The sequence below is a fragment of the Cyprinodon variegatus genome, unplaced genomic scaffold (assembly GCF_000732505.1).
Source record: "Cyprinodon variegatus isolate N-32 unplaced genomic scaffold, C_variegatus-1.0 Scaffold56, whole genome shotgun sequence".
Taxonomy (NCBI): Eukaryota; Metazoa; Chordata; class Actinopteri; order Cyprinodontiformes; family Cyprinodontidae; genus Cyprinodon; species Cyprinodon variegatus.
This window is the reverse complement of record NW_015150509.1, coordinates 1121606-1146156: the sequence shown is the minus strand read 5'-3', so window position 1 is coordinate 1146156 and position 24551 is coordinate 1121606. Positions and strand designations below refer to the sequence as shown.

Below are 24551 nucleotides of genomic sequence, written 5' to 3'. Positions count from 1 at the left end.
CACTAACCTGGTTTGACAGGTCAGTCTGTGCCCAGAGAACATAGATGATTCCAGCAGAGTGACTGGCAAGACACAGCAGACACTGCCAGACACTCCCAGATGTGAAAGCCTAGAAGGCTGCAGAGCTGACAGGAGATCAGATCCGAGCTTACGAAGGAAGGCAGGATAATCCACAGGGCAAAGTCAAAAGGCAGATCCAGGTTCAGTCCACAGAAGAATCCAACAGGTGTCCAAAGACAGACAGGCAAACAGATCAGACAGCATCAGGCAGGCTCAAAGGTCCAGATAAAGAAACCGGTCAGGATCAGACAATCAGAACACTATAGAGCAGGCATCCCCAAAGCCGGTCCTCGAGGGCCGCTGTCCTGCAGGTTTTAGAGGTTTCTCTGCTTTAGCAAAGCTGATTGTGATGGTTGCAGTTCAGCAAACGCTTGTTAATCAACTATCAATATAAATCAGCTGTGCTGGAGCAGGGAAACCTCTAAAACCTGCAGGACAGCGGCCCTCGAGGACCGACTTTGGGGATGCCTGCTATAGAGGGTCCTGACAGTGAAGTTCTAGGTCCTGACAGTACAGCTCTGGGTCCTGACAATGCAGGTCAGTAGCCAGACCCCTCTCTGAAATTTCATATTTCTCTCATTATGATATGCTGTGAAATATACGGGTTGGCCTAAATATACACTGCCTATTTAGCCCCCTTGACCTTTTGCCACATTTCAGGCTTCAAACATAAAGATATAAAGTTGTAATTTTTTTGTGAAGAGTCAACAACAAGTGGGACACTATCTTGAAGTGGAATGAAATTTATTGGATATTTTAAACCTATTCAGCAAATAGGGTTTCCATGCCTTTTTGCACCTCTCTTTCTTCATACGTTCATTAATCTTCCCTTTACCATTTCACTTTATTACACATAACTTAATGTGTGACCCTCTATGGTTTGATTTCTTTGTATGTGTGGATTGCATGGATTGTTACAGAGATCTGGTAAAAATTTCATGTCAAAAGCACCTCTTGAAAATGGTGGTGTGTTCAATATTTATATTACCGGCTGTATATGATCCAAGTCTAGGTTTTCAGATATTTGGTTGTTTGTAACAGCGGCATTAGCTGTGTTAGGATCTACCACAAGAACTTATTATGGGTTTGCATTTGCCTTAATCCAAGTTCCTTATTTTTAATCAGGTTTGGTCACTTCCCAACGAACAATTAGGCTCTGATGATTTTAATGTGCAATCAGCTTGTTTCTGGATGCCTCCAGAATTTTTCTGATAAAATCTTTCCTTACTTTATAGAAAATAAACACTCCTTGCAAAGTTATTTCGTCAGATGGTGGTTTCACAGAAACCTGTAAACACTAATAGTTTTTGTGACATAAAATCACACATTTATATTCTAAACAATGAATGGGTAACACCAGTCCTCGGGTCAGTGTGCTGCACCTTTAGGATGTCTCCTTAATCCACACCTTAATCAAGTTGCTGAATTACTCCCTCATTGTGCAGGTTCTCCAGAGTCATGTTAATAATCAAATTATCTGATTCAGGTGTGTTGGAGTAGGGACAGATATAAAAATGTCATGATGACTGGAGACTGGATATGCCCACCCCTGTTCTTAAGAGTACAGACATATTGAGATTTTAATTTTAATACAGCAAGACAGCTCTGTAAACATACTGTACTCATAATGAGAAAAGTGAATCTGCAGGCTCAGAAGAGATTCTACCAGATTTTTTTTCAGAGAGAAAAACAGTTCTGCACCATAGACTAAAAATAATCAACCGCATGTATAAAGTTATAATCTAATGGATTTTTTCTTTTCTAAAAGACTGTTGGATCCCTTTTGTATGTGAAGATGTGCATGGTTTGAAATAGATTACATAAACTGAACCAACTGAGTATATTTCTTCTTACTGTTTTATCGGTGTAATTAGACTTGTTTAATGAACTCAGACTACCACATTTTGTAATAAATGTCTCCCTGCCAACAGAATTTCTTTAAACGTCTTTTACAGCGGAGTGTAAGAAGCCACACATGCATTATTGTCTCATTAGTATAACAGAATAACACAATTGCCCAAAAACTCCCTCATAGTTATTCACATCTTGTCACTCTATAAGCAGAGCTGGAATTCATTTTATCTGGGAATATGTATGACAGAACAACACAAACTAAAACTAAAATAAAAAAAATATTTGCTATAATGTGTTTTCAGCCAATGTTTCTTCCTTGGCACATGGTCTAATTTCTTAGATAGAAAACTTACAGCCATTCTCAGTGTATGATTTCATTGAATTGTCTCTGTAAAGTGCCTTGAGATGACATGTGTTGTGAATTGTCACTATATAAATGAACTGAACTGAATTGAAATAAAGATCAAGCTCATTCATTTACTAAATAAATTGGCTTTCAGGTAATTTTAAGAAATTTTATAGACGTGAAATGTATGCAACATTAATAAACAAAACATAGTTGACTGTAGTTAAAAATACCCAGATTAATACATTTGCTTCATTGGTTTCCTTTTAATTTGATTTTCTATTCATTTGAAATAAAATAAAAACAAATACATTTTTACTATGCATAGATAATTCTGATGCATTTCAAAAGGGTAAAATCTAGATTTACAAAAATTTATAAATATTCTAAATACATAAATTCTATTTATTTTTAATAAGTAAAAGTTTCACCAGATAATAATCGTAATCATATTCTGAAAGCAAAAAACACATTAAACCTTTCAATTTTAAATTTAAATTTTTTATTCACAAACATTCAAAACTCTAGAGAGGTTACCATAACACTGTCAATTAATACTTAATTTCAGCAGAGAGAAAACTTTTAACACAGGATCACTCAGCATATTGTCCTTATGGACTATAATTTAATGATGTACCACAACAACAGTTAAGTCTTAATATCAAAATGCCTACAAATATTTTAGACAATACAGAAAAAATAACTTCTAACAATTCTTCAAAAATTGTACGTTGCTGTTAATAAAAAAAATTCAAATCTGTGCACAAAACTGACATCATAGTATAAAAAAACACCTGTGAAAAATTCTGAAAGCAAACCATCAGGAAATTAAGGGTATATAATGTCAGTATTCAGTCCTAGTCAAGTTGTAGTTTGAATAACTGGACTTAAGGCAACATTATTGTATTACATTTCATGAAAATCTTCTGGAAGCTATCAAAAGTAAACAAGCTCTTTTAAAATACAGAGTTTCAGTGAATTTATACACATCCTTCAAGCTTGAAACCTATATTTCTTGCAAAGCTCTCTTTCAGCATTCATCTCTAATAACACAGTTGTCCATCACTGTATTGTCCAATCTTGGTCTCAGCAGAATTTCTCTCAAAGTGAGGAAACTGAAAAAAATAAGCCATGTTGCAGTGCAGTGACATTAGAAATTCCTTTGAAAAAATAAATGCAGAAAATGTACACATACCTTCAAAACAACTCTAATAACTTAAAGACACGCTGAACATTAGAATAAGAACATTCATTGTTATTTGTAGGATATAAAATGAGATCTGATGCTTATTCATGTTTTTGTTTTATGTTCATAGTACACGGGATATGAGTACGCATTTTGTATTGTTTGTCATTGTAAAAAAATAATAAGAAAAATTATATGAAAACGTATTTTTCTTCTTATTGTAGTTCTGAGACTACTTGTTGGCAACACATTGTAAAAATTGCAGATTGTTAATCACAAAAACCAACGTACAAAAATGTGTTAAGTAAAGCGGCAGCTGATTTAAATAAAGCATTGAGGTGTTAGAAATGTTTCTAAAAAATGCACAATTATTTTAAAATGACTGATAGTAATTGAAAATCTAACACAGCACTCTTTGGCTATATTATCAGTGCAGGTCTTAAAGCAAAATTCTCACAATGTTTTGCTGAAATTCTTTTGTCTTTTCTGTCCAACCATTTAAATGCAGGAACAGTAAGTGCTACTGTTGTTCAGGAGGCTGTGTTTATAAACTGAGCCAGGATGATGATAGAAGTTGAACAGAATGTGGCTGTAGACTAAAAAATATTGGATATCTATCGAAGTTGAAATTGATTCAGAAGTAGCATGAATTACTACAGTATACTTTTTAGGTAAAAGTTCAGAATCTTGACCTTCAGGCTGTTATTAAAAATCAGACAAGGGATGCATATGCGCAAGGAATTTGAATAATGCCACGTTAGTTACTGTTAGCGGGCCCTGTTTAATCCATCCTCTAAAAATAGAATTAAGAGAGGGCAACAGCACACTTAATGAAACAGTTTTGGCCATATGATGACAACCTTTGTCTGAAGGGTCCTGCAGAACCTTTTGGCATCATTATAAGGAGGCAACATTTTTCTCACAGCAGTTTGGTTTTGATAATATCAAAAGCAGGGGATACAGCTAAATATAGACAGTTTACTCTCAGGTAAGAGAGTGTCCTTGCTTGATAACAGCAGAGATTTTTCAACACATGGCAGGAATCTTTTTTCCTATGACAATGAATCATCAGTTTAATAATAATTCAAAATGTACTCTTCCCCATCTAATAAAGACTACCAAACCTCATAAAATAAAGACTTTAAAATCCAAAACAAACCTTTTGTAAAGAGCAGTGTAACGGCTAAAAGTAGCTGCTAGCAATAACACTTTATGGTGTTACATTGCTGCCAAAAATCAGACAAGTGTATTAAGCAAGCTCAATTTAGTTGCCATATAATTTCCACCAGAAAAATATAAAAAAAATCAATCTGCAAAACAAAATAATCTGCCAAATTAAATAATATAGAGTGAGGTTCGGTTTATCATCAGTGTTGCACATGAAAAGCAGCAGAGAAGCTTTTTTTGCACTTGTGTTGGGTTGGTGATGCATTGTCCTTCAAAGAAATTAACATTTGTGTGAACAAGCTGAATTCAATCATAACAGATTTGTTACTTTCTTAATTTATTTGCAATTAATGCAAGCCGGTGAGGAGGAAACACAATGGCCTCTATACAGGTGCAAATTGCAGTAAACGACGAACCGAGCTGCAAAAGCTTGTGATACAAACTCCAAAACACACAAAACAAATGCAAAAGATAACACACTGCAAACAAAAACTGCTGCAATAACTAAAAAACAAGAGGCAATTATCATCACCAAAACATATGCAAAAAAAATGCTGCAAAATGGTGCATAAAAAAATGCTACAATCACAGAAACAAAATGATGCAAATAGTAAAAACAGCAGCAAATTCATGTAACAAAACGGAAATGCTTCACATCAGTAGACCAACAGTTTGTTTTATGTTTGGCTCTCTGTTCTTCCTTCTTCTAGAATGGGTTAAACAGCCACATTTATTCTTGTAAAAGTATTTCATGCAGTTTTTGGCATTCTATTTATGAATTTTTTTTAACAAAAACAATTAAAAAGTATTGCTTAAGGTTTATGAAAATATAAGTTTAGGATTTTGAATAAAATGCATTTGGTTTAAATGCTAATAATGTACGATTGTCAAAATCATATAATTTCCCTGGTGACAACTCTAGAGAAGCAGCACAGACCTGCAGCTCATATGGGAGAATATACTGGGAAGGCTGGGCTTTTAGCATACAAGAAGAAAGACAGAAAAGTGAGAGAAATCATGGTTGCGGTTCTCACAAGTTATACAGGGAATGTTGCAAAAATGGGGAGGACATGGGAGGAGGACTCCAACTGTGACCATTTGGCTTTGCATCAGATGTACTGTTTGGCTCCTAAAACTCAGAAAACACATCAGTCTGATCACAAAGCCAACGAGGAAACAGTGACGTCAGCATCAGGCTGTTTGGAATAACTCCTCTCTCAGCAGACAAAAGTTCAACATTTAGGAGCGATAAAGTGAGCTAGAGTTAAATTCAAAGTCATTCATAACGGTGACAAATCTCAATTGAGAGTGATCTTTTACCATCGCTAGAATATTTCAACTGACTGGAAACATGGGCGTGTCTGGAGAGGGAGCAACAAGGGCAAGTGCCCCAGTTAGAGTTGGACCTGGCCCCTCTACTGAAGACATAACACAAAATCCATCTCTTAAGGTACATTCAGACAGAACCCATTGTCTGCAGCAGTGAATCCTATTCAGTGAAGGCATTCAATGCTTCGCTCTTACTTGCTACTTGACAGAACTAAGGTGTTGGCAAACAGTGGCACAATATGAAGAGGTGGAGCGGTGACCACTGAAGTTGAAAAATCATGTTACCAATAGCTTCCAATAAAGGACTGGTTGTAGTTGAGACGTAGGTTGAAAGAAGTGCAGCAGAGATTGATTATAGAAGAACTGTTCTTTACCCTCCATAACCTCCAGCACAAACCATTGGTCTGTTGTTTCCCCACTGTCCTGCACAGGTGCTTTCTGCACAGGTAGATCTATAAGGAAGTACTGCCAAATTGGTTCATCATACAGATAAACCTAAAAATGGTTTTGGATGAACCAAAGGGGTTATAATCAGTGCTTCTGGGGCTTTTCCCAAAAGATGTATGGTCTCTCCAAAGCAATTCAAAACTTGTGCAAAGAAAACAATTTAGAAGCAGCCTGTAATGTCACATTTCACCTGTGCTTTTATTGTGAAGTGCAGACATTGAGACCAGTAGGGTGATGGAAGCCATTTTTCAGCTCAATCACAAAGCTACCCTGATATGGCCGCACCTGAGCTCCTGTCACTTGTTTTCAATCTATTCTTCCTGTTGGCCTGGTAACCAGATGTAAGTATTCATATATTTTGGACTTTCAAAATTTATTAAACAATTGTTTTTAATCCTTTTTTTTTTCAAATAAAATCAATAGTTTTATCTTGCACCACTCTAGATGTTCTGTGGATTTATTGAATGTGGAAAATGTATTGTTTTGATGAAAAAGTTGTAGCTATCACCTTTAACAAAGAAATATTGCACTTTTTTTTTGTTTCATTGCGCCCCCATGATAAAACACTGACCCAAATGTGGCCCCACTGGTAAATTTGATCTAGAGCTGCCAATAAAAGTAATATAAACAGTTTTGAGTAGGCCAAATAGAGTCAGGGCTTGAATTTATTAGAAAATATGTCTAAGATGCTAAAGCTTAGGATGATTGCAAACAGGAATTCCAATGTAAATGAAATAAAAAGCATCCAAGAGCTGGGCACCAATTAGTATTATCCATGTTTTCCTATTTGTTATTTAGAAGCAGTCCTGGGTGAGAACCTATTAGAAGCTGCAAAAACTGGAGAAAAAAGAGGTTCACCTTCCATTATGGCAATAATAAACATAAACTTACAACTTAACATGGATAATTCAGATCAAAGTGTAATAATGTAGTGGAATGATCAGTCATAGTCCAGACCAAAATACAGTAGTCTACAGCAAAACTTGAAAATTGCTTTCCATTGTTTCATAACTCAAAAGACTCACCCTGAGCAATGATTCTAGGAGGAATAAGCTATATACTTTTATTCTCATATTCTGATGTTGTCAGAATTCACCTTAGAGACCTTCAGAGGTGACAGCATCAAAGGTGCTTCTATATAAGCAATTGCTAAATGGAGCTGAACACAAACACATGGCAAAACTAGCACATAATATCCCAACACAATACATTTAGCTCTCTGGTGGTAACGTGGCAAAGAGACAGTTGGCTGTCAATACAGGGCGAAAGACAGGGGAACCAACTGGTGTATAATAATGGTGTATTTAAAAAAGGGCCTGAATAGAATGCAAAGTATTTATCTCCACTATAACCATGATATGTCTCTGTCTCATATAGAGAACGCATTAGTATTAAAAGCTGGGGAAGATAGACTAACCTATATTAATCCTGCAGTTTTAATGCTAAAGTGTACTCAAAGACAAAGGGATTGATAGTCTACTTTTGCCCTTGAGTGAGGCAAAGAGCTCGTCAGAATGAGTATGTATGGCAGAGAGCTTAATAGCAGAGCGGTGACAAAAAGATAATCTCTTTTGTAGTTTTTATCCCTAAATGTGTTGTTTGTCCCTTATCCCAGCTACTTAGGTTCTGCCCTGCATAAGTGATGCCCTGCACTTAGTCTGCAAAAAGCAGGTCAATATGACCAAAGAGAGAAGAAAAAAAAAACACATGTGCATCACATGGATAGCCTTGGGATTATTCCTCACAAAATGTCTTAATTCCTCTGTTCACTAATGATCCAGGGAAAATGCCCTCTAATCTCCATTCCATTAATTAAAAAGAGCATGAGCCCGTGGAAAACCGCACCATCTGCTGCAGTTTCATTTGTGCAGACAGATTGTGTTTTCAGTTTTTAAACAAGGAGAAATTGGTTTTTTTTTTTAGGCAATTGGTTGAGAGGAAAAAAAAAGATAGAATTACTGTTTTATTTTTTTATGCATCAAAGTAAATATTTCAAAATAGAAGGGAAAACAGTAGCTAAATTGTTGTATTTCATTCCCAAGATTGCATTATTATTATGTGATGACATGCAGCAACTGGTTATTTACATAAAAAGATTAAATCAATTATTGGAACTTTACATGTTAAGTGTTAATAGATTAACTGATTTGCTTTTTCTTTAATTTGTGTAAAAAGTTTAAAAAAAACGTTTTACCTCTTTATGCCATTACCTAATAACCATAGAATAATTAACACACATTGCTTTGCAAAACTACCCACAAAACTGGAACATCACATTGAATTTAAAACACACCTGGATTTTTAGTTGTGAATTGTATTGCAAAAAGGATGTTTTTTTTTTTTTTTTTATGTTTTTTGCAAATCCTTTACCTGAAAAGCATGGGCATGTATACGTTCATATTTGACCCCTTTTATTCTCATGTCCAAAATGAAATCCCAATCCAGTGCAACCAGTTTTCGATAAAACACCCCTTATTCATATCCATGAAGGCCCTAAAGGTTTGTAAGAGTAGAGCACAAACAGCATCATAATGAGCAGCAACAGAACACGCAGAAAGGTCAAAGATCAGAAAACTTAAATCAGGGTTATGTTATGAAACAATATCCATCTATCCATCTTCTTCTGTTCAATCCTTCAGGGTCATGGTGGGACTGGTGCCTTTCTGGAGCAGTCTATGTGTAAAAGGACGGGTACACCTTGGACACATTGTCAGTCCATCGCAGGGCAAAGCAGAGACATGAAACAATACACCCACACACACTCACACCTAAGGACAATTTAGAGATGCCAATTAACAGTTAACCAAACAGTCAAGTGTTTGGACTGTGGGAGGGATCAGTAGTACACAGTAAAAATCCAGGAATGAAAGCCCCTGGGAAGCAAATCGAACGTAGGACCTTCTTGCTGCAAGGCAGCAGTGCAACAAACTGTGCCACCTTGAAAATGAAAAGAGTACAGCATAATTGAATACCCACACAAAACCTCACTTTCAACGTAACCATATAGGCATGGCACTGATAGTATTAACTAGAGAATCAGCCAACATGCCAGCGGTACAAATGCAAGGGCTGCAGAGATCTACATCTAAAGTGTAAGAACAGTTTGACTGGTCAAAGCAATAAAGAACATGATGCTTTGACCAGATAAGACATCAGTCTTACATTTTGACATGCATAAATACATCTTCCTCACAAGGAAACATGGTATTCCCTACATTATGTTGTAGGGATCATTTTCTTCAGCAGAAAAAAGGAAAGCTGGTCAGAGCTGAAGGGTAGATGGATGGAGCGAAATATAATGCAATGCAATGGAAACCAGGGTATAAAAAGGACTTGACGATGGAAACAACATACAACAGCACTCAATGCCAAAGATCAAAGTATGTTCTTATGTTGGAGTACTCATTCAAAGTTGATATAAATCAGTAGAGGCTACATTGAAAAAGATCTGAGCCTAAATGTGAAAAGCTAATAAAAAAAAGATACAGTAAAAGCTGATTTCTTTAATCAAGGGTCTTCATCATGTTTCATTCCTGGATCCCCAAATTGATGTAGAGACAGAGAAAGGATCCCCTTGCCATGTCCTCTCCATAGGGGCTTTAATGTCATCTCCCTATGCAGAATGTATTAACTGCTTTGTCTATCAATTAACACCCATAATGAATTAAACAAAAATTTGTGGATGTTGTGTCATAAAACATTTAAAACTTCAATTTGAGCACATATTTTGTAAAGTGCTGGATTATAGATTTTTTTTAAATCTGCATTATAAAATGTTTTTTAAATGCTTTAACCATGGTGACCTGCAACATCTTACTGAAACTTCTGAAGAATGTTGTTAGTAACTTGAAATATACAAAAGGTAGAAAAATCGGTGTTAAATTGAACTGATGAAATAATCCTATAAGAATCTAAATGGGATACTTTTGACCTGCGTTTAAAGCCCCAAAGACCGTGACACGAATTTGATAGGGCTAGTAGGCAGCAGGGATTAACAGAGCAGATGTCGTTTTCCCCTTCGCCTTGAAACAGAGGGGCCAATAATAAAAGCGCGCACACGCAGGCACACACACAGAGATAGGCTCTATGCCTCTGCGCATCTCACCTCTTTCCCCTTTCCTACAGACAAGAATGCGCAGCTCCATTCATACTGATGTGAACTTCTGCTCACCTTCGACTTTATTTTAAAACACATCTCTTGCTTCAGACAACAAATGGGCATCAAAGGTGACCTGTGTGTGAAATGGCTCCTGTGCCATTTTGCGCTCATCACAGTTTTCACTGAGAGAGCGTTTGGACAGATCCGCTACCCCATTCCAGAGGAGCTGGAACACGGGGCTTTCGTGGGAAATATAGCGGAGGATTTGGGGTTGGATTTGGATAAACTGTCTATGCGCAGATTTCGGATAGTTTCCGGCTCCAAGAAGCAATACGTGGAGGTGAATTTGGAGAACGGTGTCCTGTTTGTCAATGAGAGAATTGATCGAGAGGAACTGTGCGAACAGAGTTTATCCTGTTCTTTCCACCTGCAAGTTGTGATAGAAAACCCACTGGAGCTGTATAGAGTGGAGATCGAGATTCTGGACGTGAATGATAACTCTCCCAGCTTTCCCTGGACAGAGATCAACCTTGACATATCCGAATCTGCTGCGCCAGGATCGCGTTTCCCTCTGGAGAGCGCGCAGGACATGGACGTGGGATCCAACTCGCTGCGCACCTACTTACTGAGCGTAAACGAACATTTCAACTTAGACATCCAGACGCGGAGTGACGGTAGTAAATTCGCAGAGCTGGTCCTACAAACACCGCTGGATAGAGAGCAGCAGAGCGCCCATCAGATGGTGCTCACGGCGGTGGACGGAGGTGCGCCAGAGAGGTCAGGCACTGCGCAAATCTACATCACTGTTCTGGACGCGAACGACAACGCGCCCGTGTTTGATCAATCGTTTTACAGAGTGAGGCTCGCCGAAAACGCACCAAAAGGTACAGTGATAATAAACCTCAACGCTTCTGACCAAGACGAGGGACCAAACGCAGACATTAATTACTCCTTTAGTGGCCACGCTCCGTTAAAGGTGCGCCAGCTTTTCAGCGTGGATCCACGCACGGGAGAAATAAAAGTAAAAGGAGTGATCGACTACGAGAAAGCAAGGATGCATGAAATTTACGTGCAAGCGAAAGATAAAGGTCCCTCTGCCGTGGCGGTGCACTGCAAAGTGCTTGTGAACGTCTTGGATAAGAATGACAACCTGCCTGAGGTGATCTTGACCTCAGTGTCCACACCTGTGCAAGAGGACGCGCCGCCAGGGACCGTTATAGCTGTTATCAGTGTGATGGATAAAGACTCGGGTGAAAATGGGAATGTGGACTGCGAGATCCCGCATCACATCCCGTTTCAGCTTCACTCATCCTTCAAGAACTACTACACCTTAGTAACCTCTGACTTTCTAGACAGAGAGGCGGTGGCAGATTATAACATCACTGTCACTGCAAGAGATATGGGTTCTCCTCCTTTATTTACAAGGAAGACCATCTTCGTCCAAGTCTCTGATGTGAATGATAATGCCCCTAATTTTAAGCAACCCTCTTATACTGTTTATCTGACAGAGAATAACGCACCAGGCGCATCAATCTGCTCTGTGATTGCAACGGACCCAGACTCAGGTCAGAATGCGTATTTATCATATTCCATACTAGAGGGGGACATAAAGGGAATGCCTGTTTCCACATATGTATCTATAAACTCGGACAACGGGAACATTTACGCACTGCGCTCATTCGATCACGAGCAGCTTAAAAACTTTCAGGTCACTGTGAAGGCTCAGGACGCGGGATTTCCACCTCTCAGTAGCAACGTCACAGTGAGCATCTTTATTTTGGATCAGAACGACAATGCGCCCCTGATTTTATCCCCTGTTACGCAAAACGGCACAACGCCGAACGCAATCGTGCCAAGATCAGTGGACGCGGGTTATCTGGTGACTAAAATCAATGCAGTAGACGCGGACTCTGGACAGAACTCGCGGCTGATTTACCAGATGCTCCAAGCCACTGACTCCAGTTTGTTCAGTGTGGCTCTGTACACAGGCGAGATCAGGACGATGCGCCAGATAGAGGATAAAGAGCCCACCAGGCACAGGCTGGTCATTCTGGTGAAGGACAATGGTCAGCCTCCCCTTTCGGCCACAGTTTCCATCATTTTGTCAGTAGTTGACAGCTTGCCAGATTTACAGCCTGATTTGGGTGACCTTTCACAGAGCCTGCATCACAGCTCCAGCTTCACCCTGTACTTAATCATGGCTCTGGGTGCAATCTCCTTCACGTTCCTGCTGGCTATCATCGTCCTTGTTGCAGCCAGAAGATTGAAGGGTAGATTGCCCAGCAAGGCGTCCAGCCTCCCCTCCGTCAGCAGTTGCTGTGGCTGTTGCTCTCCTTCACAGCTCTCCTCCTCCAACACCACCACAACCACAGAGGTTTTCAAAAAGTCCAACCTGAATGTCCGCATGTCCTCTGCAGGTGCTTCAGGGTGCACTGAAGCCAGTAGCAGCGGCCCTCACCCGCAGGTGTACTGCTACAAAATGTGTCTGACCCCTGAGTCTTCCAGAAGTGACTTCATGTTTCTTAAGCCTTGCAGTCCGGTTCTTTCGGTACAGCAGAACAACACCAAGAGCACTGATTACCTGACCTCAGGCTGGAGCACGCTGGAGCGTAACGATATATCCAACAACCGAGGAACAAGCCCTAATGAGGTAAAGATCAGGAAAACATGGCGATTGAATGAAAAACTTATTTTTATTAAAATGTATTCTTGTCCCATATTTATGATACAAACAAAAAGTATTAGGTATTTTAGTGTGATCTATATGAATGTGCATGTTTTTCCTATTCCATTTTTGTTTATCTTTTTAGCTCAAAAAACCCAAAACCTATGTTTCCAAATATATCCCATAAGTGAAGCAGAAGGTAGCACCATGCTTTCGGGATGCATTTTTCCAACTTTCATAAAAGTTGGCCAAAGTTGAGGTGAAATTAATTGATTCTGCAATGCAGTCATGGAAGAAAACCTGTTCTGTGGTTGGGTGATAGTAATGTGGATATTCACATTCCAAAATTACCTGAAACATACAGTACATATTCATTTAATTTCAAAGGTTAGAGTGTCATAATGGCTTACAAGGGCAAACTTCAGACTTACATCTGATTGAGAAGTTCTAGCAAGACTTAAAAAATTGCTGATCACAAACACACTCCAGCCTGAGAAAGGCAGAAAACAATAGAATTTGGGTGTAGATCTGTAAAGACATGCACCTAAAGAGTTGCAGTTGCAACTGTAGTCTAATGTGGAATTTCAAGAGTATTATCTGAAAATCATTATAATGCATATATGTATCATTTTTCTTCCACTTCAGAGTTATTCACCTGGTTTTTGGTCAAACTAAATAAAAAAACAAAAAACAACACTTTGTGATCTAATGGGCTAAAATAAGAGATAACAACAGGGATAATTTCAAAATGTTGACTGTCAGTATTATAATGCATGTATAATCTTAACTATACCTCTGACTTTGCACTTAAGAAGCTTAAAGACATGTTGAATAATACCACATAGCAGGAAACATAATCCCACCATAAACCCTGTTTATTTATTTTTTAAATCAATTCTTAATGTAACATACATTCTCACTGAAAACAGAATAGAAATCTAACCTTTAATTTGAATATATTTATTCTGTATTTAAAAAAAAAAGTTCTTGGGAAAACACCTATTCTGCTCATGTCTAAGCATTTCATCAGGTTGATGTATAAATACAGAGACCAATCCTTTTTGTACAATTTCCTTTCTATAGAGCCACTTTGGCAGCATTAAGTCTTTAAAAGGGACAATTGGAGCTGAATAAATGCAACTTTGTATTACCTTGTTTGATTTACACAAAGCAAATTGCTTTGATATTAAACATTTGCTCCAAATTTTTATGCAGTTTCAGTGACTTTATAAAAATATACAACTATGATATACCATTTGTAGTTCTTAAGGGCTAAATTAATTACTGTGAGGGAGCACATTCAGCCCGCAGGCCTCAAGTTTGACACAAGCTAGGCTGTCCAGAATCCTCACTCTTTTCCTTTCTTGTCTTCAGCTTTTATATAGGATTTAAATCAGAACACTGAGATGGTTATAAAATAATGTTGATCTTTTTTTTTTTTTGCCTAATGAACAATTCCTTTGTTGTGCTGGCTAAATGCAATGGATCATTACCCCTCTGACACAACAGATTACCAAATAACTTTTTTGTCTTTTGTTTTATTTTGAAATGTTTTGGCATGTCAAAAAATAATACAACTATGCTCCTAAAAGCACTGTAAAACATACAGGACAGAATAACGGACTAAACTTAAGCATTACAGTCCCTCACTTGATTCATGTTCCTGTCCATGTCTCCATTTTCACCTTGGAAGTACCTGAGTGAACAAAGTTCAAGAGACCGTTGCATCTCTAAATAGTTGAAGTCCCACTGCACAAAATATCTACTATCTAACTTAATAGGGAGATGAAAGGAATTAACACTCTTTTTCAACCTTTTTCGAAGCAACAGTACCCGGAATGTTTGCTACTAAAATGCTTAATCTTGGTATGATCTGATCAAAACACACAATTCCAGTTCGTCTCACTAGAGTTTAGAAACAAATGCTTATTTATGACCTGTGAATTAGAATGGCTTTCATTTGACATAAATTACAAATGACTGGTTAACCTACACAGGACATTATGTATGGATATTGTTTTCACTTGGTAACACAAAGATGTCGCTTTTTTTTTTAGAAATTCTCTAAATCCATCATAATAATTTTTATGCTTTACATGTATGGTGGCAAAATAGACATAGGTCCTAAAAATGCTTCCTACAGTTACATTCAATGTTGCTCTAATTTCAGATATTTTCAACTTTAGGTGAATAGTTATCTGCTATTATCAGTGTACAAAGATCAACACTCATCTGCCTTTTAATGGTCATGTATTCCTCATGTTTGAACAGAAATGGGTTTTCAATTGATGTATATTTATATTATTTGCCAAACAGCTATAGTTCACAAATTAAAGCTCTCTAGACACTTGGACTTTTAAAAGTAAAGCTTACATTTAGTTAAGCCTTGTTTCCTGACTCTGAAGTTGGAGAATCTAACTATTTTTACACATATTTAACTCACTCACATGCTTAATATCAATATGTCCTCACAGGATTCTTCCCTAGCACTGTGATGAATCGGGATACATCCGTTCCAACAGACACTGAAACTGCATGTAGTTTTTGTAGACTGGGTGTAATTCTTGCTGTATTTGCAGGAATTTCTTTGTCAATTTCTACCAGGCTTGCAAGTTTTTTGCAGATGGAAAATCATTCTTATTCAGTTCAGAGATATAGCTGTGTTTTAACAGAAACAGGAAGCAGAAATAGAAACATCAATCTAGACTAAAAAGACAAAGAAAAATACATTTTTCTATTTACTTTTGCTTAAATTTATCTTATAGCTAATTATTTAGTAACTTATTTATTTTATACATTTCTTTAACTGATTACTTTATTTTTAAAATACATCCTTGCCTTCCTTTGGTTTCTCTCCTGTTTTTTTATTTTATTTTAATCATATTATTTGACAAAATGTCTCTCTTCTATCTGTGCAGCTTAGGTATTCCCACAAGAACTTAACATGGACCAAGAACCAGCGCAACTCGGCTTACAAAAGGTTAGTTTATTCAGTTATTTAATCAACATCTGGAACATGCAACATGCAGATTATAAGGCAACACTTCATCCCCCCTTTTTTTCTAGATATAGCTCAGCTAACATGGAGGGTACTCTTTCACGGCAGCCAAAGTGTGACACAGACAGTTTCTCCGTGGCTCCACAGTACTGGACCTGGGGAAACCAGATGAATGGTAGGTCCAGTTTTATTGTTTATATGATAAAAGGTTATAAGTAGATTAAGTGTGAGCTTTCTCTGTGTCTCTTCCAGAGGGATTTTGTCAAAGACATGAAATGATAAACTATGAAGCAGATAATGCCTAATCCCAAAAGTAGGGGGGGATTTTCCTGCTTCAGTATGAGAATTAATAAGGTTTCCCTCAAGGAGTATTATTCGTTGCAAAGCTGTATTAATAAAATGCTCTTAAAAGCCACTGTGTCCAGATCAGGCAAAGTGTATTTACATATGAGCTACTTTCATGAATTATGCCCTGATTTTGACTAATTTATGCATATTTTATACAGAATGCAAGAGATCTCTTCAAGAGGCAGCCTCTCCTAACAGCTCATGGACTCCGAAGCAAACTCAGCCTCATTCCGAGGCAGCGGATTATCAGCACAATGTTTACATTCCTGGCTCCACGTCTGGCTACAGCACTCTGAAGCTGACGTCCAGAGGGGACTTGGACGTTTTCAACACCTTCTCCACCTTTGGCAAGAAAAACAAATTTATCTCCAGCTATGAACAAACATTTGACATGGATAATGACATCATAAGCAATTCCATTTTTAAATGAGTGTTGGAAGCTTTCAACTGTTATATTATTGTCATGATTCGTAAACATTCATTGGAGACTTTGTTGCCCTTACTTTTTATTAAGTTGTTTTAAATTTACAATTGATTTCTAAACAGTGATAGTAAGGTTTAACAAATAATGTATGACTGAAACACAGCTTTTCTGTTTCACTCTCCGGTTTTTGTTGGGGTCGCCTATTTGATGAAGGGTTTTTTCTAAGCAAATTAGCACTTCATATTAAGCCTGTATTTGCTCGCATAAATGTAAATATTATTGTAAAGAAATTCACTATAATACTTTGTAAATTCTGTAAGTAGTTACATTTATAATAATTCATTCTATAAAATCAAATACCTATGACCAATTAAACACTATAATTACTTCTATTTATTTTCAGTACAGTTCAATGCAGCTCTTGTTTTAAAAGAGGTGTCGGGGCAGGAAATAGCATAACTTATTTTGAAATTATTTCCAACTTTTTTATCCACTGATACATTTTATATGTTTTCCTTACAGTGGGTAAAATAAGAACTGAACATGCCACCATTTTTCTCAGTCATATATTTCTAGTGTACTTTGTACAAAAGCCTTTGTTGGCAATGACAGCTTCAAGACGCCTCCTGTATGGAGAAATTAGACGCATTGATTGATTGACTTTATTGATCTCACAGTGGAGAAATTTACTTGTTGCATGCTGAAGTCTCTTATTTAGCAAGATTATTATACAGTTTTTGCACAGGGTATTTACATGGGTGTTTATATAGTTGGTTATTAATATATATAGCTATTGCACTGGGTATCAAATATAAAGAAACAGGTAATTGCAAATGGGATTAAATAGTAATAGCACATTATACATTGCACAAGTTAGTGCAGTTGTAGTGTCGCATTGTAGAATCTGGTGGCAGCAGGGATGAATGACCTGCGGTAGCGCTCCTTTTTTACAACGGTGTAAAAGTCTCTCACTACAGGAGCTGCTCAGCTCCTCTACACTCTGGTGCAGTGGGTTAGAGGTGTTGTCCATGATGGATGTAAGCTTGGACAGCAGTCTCCTCTCAGCCACTTCCTCCACTGAGTCCAGAGCGCAGCCTAGGACAGAAATGGGAACAGCATGCATTGCTCAGGTATACTTTTTGCCCATTCTTCTACACAAACAGTCTTCAAATCTTGAAGGTTTTATGTGCCTCTTCTATGAACTCTGATCTTTAGTTCTTTCCAGATATTTTCTATTAGATTCAATCAAGTCAGGTGATTGTCTGGGCCATTCTAGCAGTTTTTTTTTTCTTTCTCTGACACCGATTGAGAGTTTCCATGGCTGTTTGTGTTTCCGTGGCTGTGTGTTTGGGGTCAGTGTCCTGCTGAAATATCCACCCTCGTTTCATCATCCTGGTAGATGGCAGCAGAGTTTTATCAAGAATGTCTCTGTACTTTTTTTATTCATCCTTCCTTCTATCATTTGAAGTTTGTCTGTAGCATATGCTGAAAAACAGCCCCACACCATGATGATCCCACCTCCAAACTTCATGTAGGTGTGGTATTTTTGGAATGATGTGCAGAGCCATCTGACCTCCAAACATGATGTGTATTATGGCATCCAAAGAGTCAATTTTGGCCTCACATGACCAGATTATATATTCCACAGGCTTTTCTGTAAATGTTGTGCAGCAAACTATAAAAAAATCTTCAAAATGCTTTTTCTTCACCAATGTAGTTGTATGGTGAGCGTTCATACCGGCCATGACCGTTGAGTGGAGTACTTATTGTTTTCTTTTAAGCAATTTTACCTTCTAATTCCAGATCTTTCTGAAGCCCTCCACAAGTGGTCTTTGGCTCTTGAACAACTCTCCTAATAATTATTTTCACTCCTCTGTCAGAGGAGAACCTTCTCTTGTGAGAAGCACCTGGTCGTGGTCAGTTTATGGTGAAATTATATTCTTTCCACTTCCAGATTATGGCCCCAACAGAGCTCACTGGAACATTGAAAAGTTTAGAAATCCTTTAGTAACCAATGCCATCATTAAGGTTGCAAAGGTCTTGAGAAAGCTCTTTACGTTCACCCATCACAAGATGTTTCTTCTTTTTATAGGCCATCATTTGGGACTGAAGCAGCTGAAAATAATCTGCACTGACAAGAGGCAGGATTGCTTTCTAATTACTTAGAGATTTTAGCTGGTATCTTGACTTCCCAGGCCTTTTTGCACCTCCCTCTCTTCACGTATTCAATACTTTTTCCCTGTGCCATTCCACATTATAACACAATTGAATTTCTGGAGATCTATGATTAGATTTCTTTTTATGTGTGGATTGCAGAGATTGCTACCAATATCTGGTGAAAATGTCATGTCAATAGCACCTCTAGAAATATATTATATATATATACTGAGAAAAATGGTGGACTGTTCAATACTTATTTCACCCGCTGTATCTATAACAACCTATTAGTTTCTGAACTAGTTCATCTTGAGTGATGATTTTGGACGTTGTCCTTTTAGTTTGACTTCAGGCATCCTCTAACCTGTGTCATTACAGTGGTATCACTTCCTTATTCGTCATTAGATGGGATGTGCAAATGACTAAATTATCTCACATTTATATTCATTCAGGGGGTTTTACTTTGTATGTCAAGTGATTATTGTGCAAATATCAGTATGTATTAATAATAAATACATGTTTAAAAAATGCTGGGTTTTTTTATTTATTTTTTTCCCTACAACATTGATTATTGATAAATTGTAGGAAAAGGCTAAAGAACGTGGAGGTTTGAAACTGAAAAAAATGAAAGCAAAGATATATAAATGTCTAATTTAAAAACAAAATGGTATAAAAACATTTTTATATTAATTTTTGAAATGTTTAACATGTCTCCGCCTTTAAGATCTAATTTATATACTTAGCTACTTTTAAATTACCTGAAAATATTTTGTGTATTAATTTCTAACACATTTTACTGTTTAAGAATTCAGTGTCTTTTATAGGTTTTTCCTTAGAAATATGATGATTTGTTGTACAGGACCAAAGTGCAGAAATACACTTGGAAGTAGCTTTATGAGTGTGAGAATTTAATGAGGAAACTGGTGAAAGGTGAAGAATAACCTGGACATGCAATATGGAGCAGAATTAAGGACTTTATAAATACTGACAGGAAACTGAAGCCTTATATGCTATAGTAAAGAAGAAAATGAAGAATAAGAAAGAATAAATAAGAGTGATAATGATGATATGGGAGAAGCTAAGACAACTTACCATAAAATACCAACATAATGACTAAAGAATGTAAAGACAAAAACATCTGAACTGCTAAGACATACACAAGAGAAATGCACCAGATGACACCTGATTAAAGGTGAAGAAAAAAAAATAGAACTAAAATTACAAACTTAATAACATTATGTGGCAGACCTTAAAAAACAAAGTTGAAAGCAAAATCTAACTTGCAGATCCTGAAAATAGAAGCATCAGTGATTTTTTTTTCCCCCACCGTATTTACCTTGTCTCTTTAAATTTTCTATTTTTATGTATCATTTTACCTTTTTCAGTCTTGGTTTTACTTTATGCATTATGCATATAGTCTGCTTCATTAATGCTAATGATGACCTTTTTCTTTTTTTTTTTTTTACACAGAGACAATATTTCGTTGACCTTTTTAAAGAAAAGATACTTATTAGCAGGTTTTAGCAAAAATCATCACCTAATTGAGCTCCTGTGACACGTTTTGGGCCCCAGTGGCAACTCCCAGGAAGAGCTTCGGCCCTGATGGGAGATTGTTGTAAACCCTCTATTCTAATATATAACAGAAAGAACAAAGACACTCTAATAAACAAAGTTAAAAAACATAATTTGTCAGAACAGCCACAAGAGTTAAAATCAGCCACAAAAGCATATCTTTTTTCATTACTTCATATCTGCCCAAAATTATAATATACTTTTGGGAAAAAAGTGGTTAAATTAATATATTGATCCACCTAGTCTTGTAGGAACAACAATTCTGAACTACACGTTTCTTTGTGAGAGTAGATATCAAAGGATAGCTGGGTGTTTGGCCACTTTGTTATGAGATTTACTGAAGTCTAAAAATGTATTTTTGGGCAAATTTGGCTCTTAAACTTTTTGTCTCATTTTGATTAAGAACCAGATCTAAAGCATGTCCTTGAATATTTACAGACCTCTTACTGTACATCCAAAACAAACTTTCCAATTATTTTGATTATCCATTTATTTTTGGATGTGTAGATTATCACATTTTATTTATTGTTGGATATTTCAAGATTACCAATGACATTCCTTTGGATGAAAGTGCAATACAACTGTGTGATACCCAACATGTAAAACAGCAACTGCACAAATGAGGACAAATGTTGGATTTAATCATCACTAAGGATCTTGGACTGATGTTGCCCTATCTGACAACTTTTCTGCTAATTTTGAAATCATAATTTCCAATGTCCTCAGTTTGCCAAAGAGACAAGAAAACACACATTTAAGGAGGGTTGGCTCCTGAAATGTATATCAGATTTACTTTCCTATTTCTGCCCTCTAACTATTGATGAGCCTGCGGATAACTTTTATTCCTAAACCTCTGACATCACTGATTCAGTCACTTCAATGAAAGAGAAGGTTGTTTCTGGGAGCAAGAAGTATTTTTCAAGAGGTGCTCAACCAGTTAGAAGGGAGTGTGAAATCAAATAACAATGTTGTGCAATAACTTATCAATTAATGCCCACCGCTGTAGGCTTGGCAAATATGCCATTTAACCAAACAACTTTCAGACTCATATATTATTCTTTGAATCCACACTCAACTGGCTGTGTTGGGACGGAAAATTAATATGTGAATTAGGGATGTGGGAAATAAATAAAACCACAACTTCCATCCAAAATATAAGAATTTATTAACAAAAATATTTCACTCCAATACAAAAATATTTAAATGAAAAACTCTTGACTAAACTAATGAAACACAAATAAACTAAGCTACTATGTACACCAAAAAAAGAAAGAAAAATGGTTGAAAACCACAATCAATGGAATGATGCAATGATATTGTTCAGCACGAATTTTATGTTTTGAGAACCACAGTTTACATTAAAAAGTTTGGAATTATGTCAATTTTGCTTTTAACTAATCTAGTGCAATTTGAATATGTTCAAATATAAATCGAAGAGGTAAACAAAGTATTATTTCATAAAATAATATTTTAATAAACAATTTGCTTAATCAACTTTTGTTAACTGATTCTTAACCTTCTGCGTTTGAACTAGTAGTAAACAGACATGTGGGGACTCATCTTAAAGGAGTCTGCTCAAATTTTGTAAATGAAATGGGATGAGCATGTGAAGAAATATATAAACATTAACACTGTATTATGTTTAAACCTTTAGTGAAATAAAGTTTATTTTAGCTTTATCAATAACAGCTCAAAACATATCATTGTGGGGAACCATGTGGTCACAATGAGCTTCTTAATAGCTTGCCTTACACAACAGTAAAGACCTGAAAATATCAAAATCATCAGAAACCCACATTTTTAAATTTGTATTATTCTAATTTCGCCAGATTTAAAACCTAGGCTTTCTCTAGTATTCAGGCCCCAGCAGGGAAACATTCATTTGTTTTCATATGCTCCACTCCTGTAGTCTCTAGCATCTCAAACGTTCCTGTCAATGCAGAGAGAAATGTTGCAGAGCAGTCTGTTTTTGCAGCAATCGGGTTCAGAAATTAGCCACAAGTTCAACTTAGCCTTTGACCTGTCTGCAAATTCGGGTTTCTGTGGCCTGCATGGCGTTTATTCATGGGGTCTCTTTGATGAGGCTGGCTTGAGTTCAGCTGTAAAGAAGGATGGGACCAGCATAAAGCAGTTGCTTTGTCCACAAACACGGTGGGGAGGGCAAGATCCGGTGGGAGTGTCGTGTGAGAGGGGGATTTGCAAAACTTAGATAAAAGAAAAGCATGGACATATATTCTCAGTGTAAAAATGTATATAATTGTTTGTGATTTAAAAAGATTTAAAAAGAAAAAGCTATTGAAAAATAATCATGTTGTCAAAGTACTTTTGGAAAAAAGGAAAATGTAACAGAATCAGAATACAAACAGTGTATAGAATCCATTCAGTTTGGTAAAATTAACATTAATATAAAGGTTAACGTTGGTTTTGAGTCACTTGCTCAAAAGACAGGAAATTTTATTTATTTATCTATTTTTTCTCAAAAGTATTTGCTTTGAGATTTATGAGCAGTCCCTTAGCCAGAACGCTGTGTGTAAAAGGAGAGATCAGGCAGACGAGGAACCTCTAAGTAACATCGAGGCAAAAAAATAGTCATCACTGACTGTAGACAGGCATGCATGAGGATCCTGTGCCTTTCTCCTAATTGCGTAATGGTAGATGTGTAAATTCTATTTTTTGTTTATACATAACTCTTACCTTTCGAAACCAGAAACAACTATAGGGTGCAGTAGGGAATTGGCATTACTAAGCTACTAGCATGACACTATTATAATTAACAAATTTGAGATGATAATCAACCATCAATGAATTTATTGGTAAGTTTTGGATGTTGAAAACTGGACTTGTTTTTATTTTATCACTAGCCAATGTTAATACTTCAAATTTATAATTGATTTTGGCAAGTAATAATCATTTACCATAATCTAAGTAAATGTCACTGTTTTGTCAAGAAAAATTACTCAAATACCAGCCTTTCACAATGTAATAGCTTTGGGTCAATCTAGAGAGTGGGAATCAGGGATTCACAAATTATTGTTTAGTTCAGGGGTGCACATAACATTTTTGGTCTTGTCCACAGGGGAGAACCTGAGGCTGTTGCTTGGTCCTTGCATTTTTAAATACATTTTTTCTTAACCCACCTCACAGATGGAACACCACCAGACAAAAGAGAATTGTATGAATACTATGACAACTTCAGTGTCAACTGAAAATAAGGCAAAGCAGGACTTTATTCACCACAAAAATATGTATTTAGAGATGAGAGATTCAAACAAGGAGAATCTATACTTGTTTTTAACATTGTTCAAATCCTCTTTCACATGGAGCACTGCTTAAGGGCATGAGGGACAAGTTTAGGGCACTCTGAATGTTGGAGTAACTGTCAGGATTGCTTGTCTTCACAAAATTAACCAGGTCATACACAGAGTTGACTGCCAAACATTTTCCAGCTTGCTTTAAGCACCTCCATTTTCTTAAAGTGTCAACAGAAATGTTGGCGAAATACCTCTCAAGGATGTTTCTAAGAGTTGTGTTGCTTCAACTGTGTTCTTTTATTTCAAGAGTCTAAGATGTGTGATCAAAAATAAAAACATGTTTTAAGGGATTCATATTAGCAGTCAAACTCATGAATTAGAGCTCTCAATCGATTAACCTGGTCCTTGTCAGCATCAGCGGGTGACTCTCTTTCCTGTACTTGCCTTGACTCTCTATCAGTGGAGTCAACTGTCAGTAAGCTCCTCTTTTTTGTATAAATAGTCAAATTTGCATACTGTGATGAACCGTAGAAATGTTCCAACATCAAGAATAGTTTTAAAGGAAACAACTAAAACACTGTGCAGATGAGTGTCAGGGCAGTTTTATCAATTTGTTACCAATAAATCTGGATGGCTAGTAATATTCTC

General features: G+C 36.8%; 1 protein-coding gene across 1 annotated transcript; it reads left to right on the top strand.

The window, feature by feature from the left end:
- The first annotated feature begins 10543 nt into the window (after positions 1–10543).
- Positions 10544–18234, top strand: LOC107082560 (protocadherin-10-like). The gene is made up of 4 exons (XM_015371314.1): positions 10544–13138; positions 16072–16133; positions 16220–16326; positions 16658–18234. The coding sequence occupies exons 1-4, from the start codon at positions 10604–10606 to the stop codon at positions 16927–16929; spliced, it is 2976 nt and encodes a 991-aa protein (XP_015226800.1). The 5' UTR covers positions 10544–10603; the 3' UTR covers positions 16930–18234.
- Positions 18235–24551: the final 6317 nt, after the last annotated feature.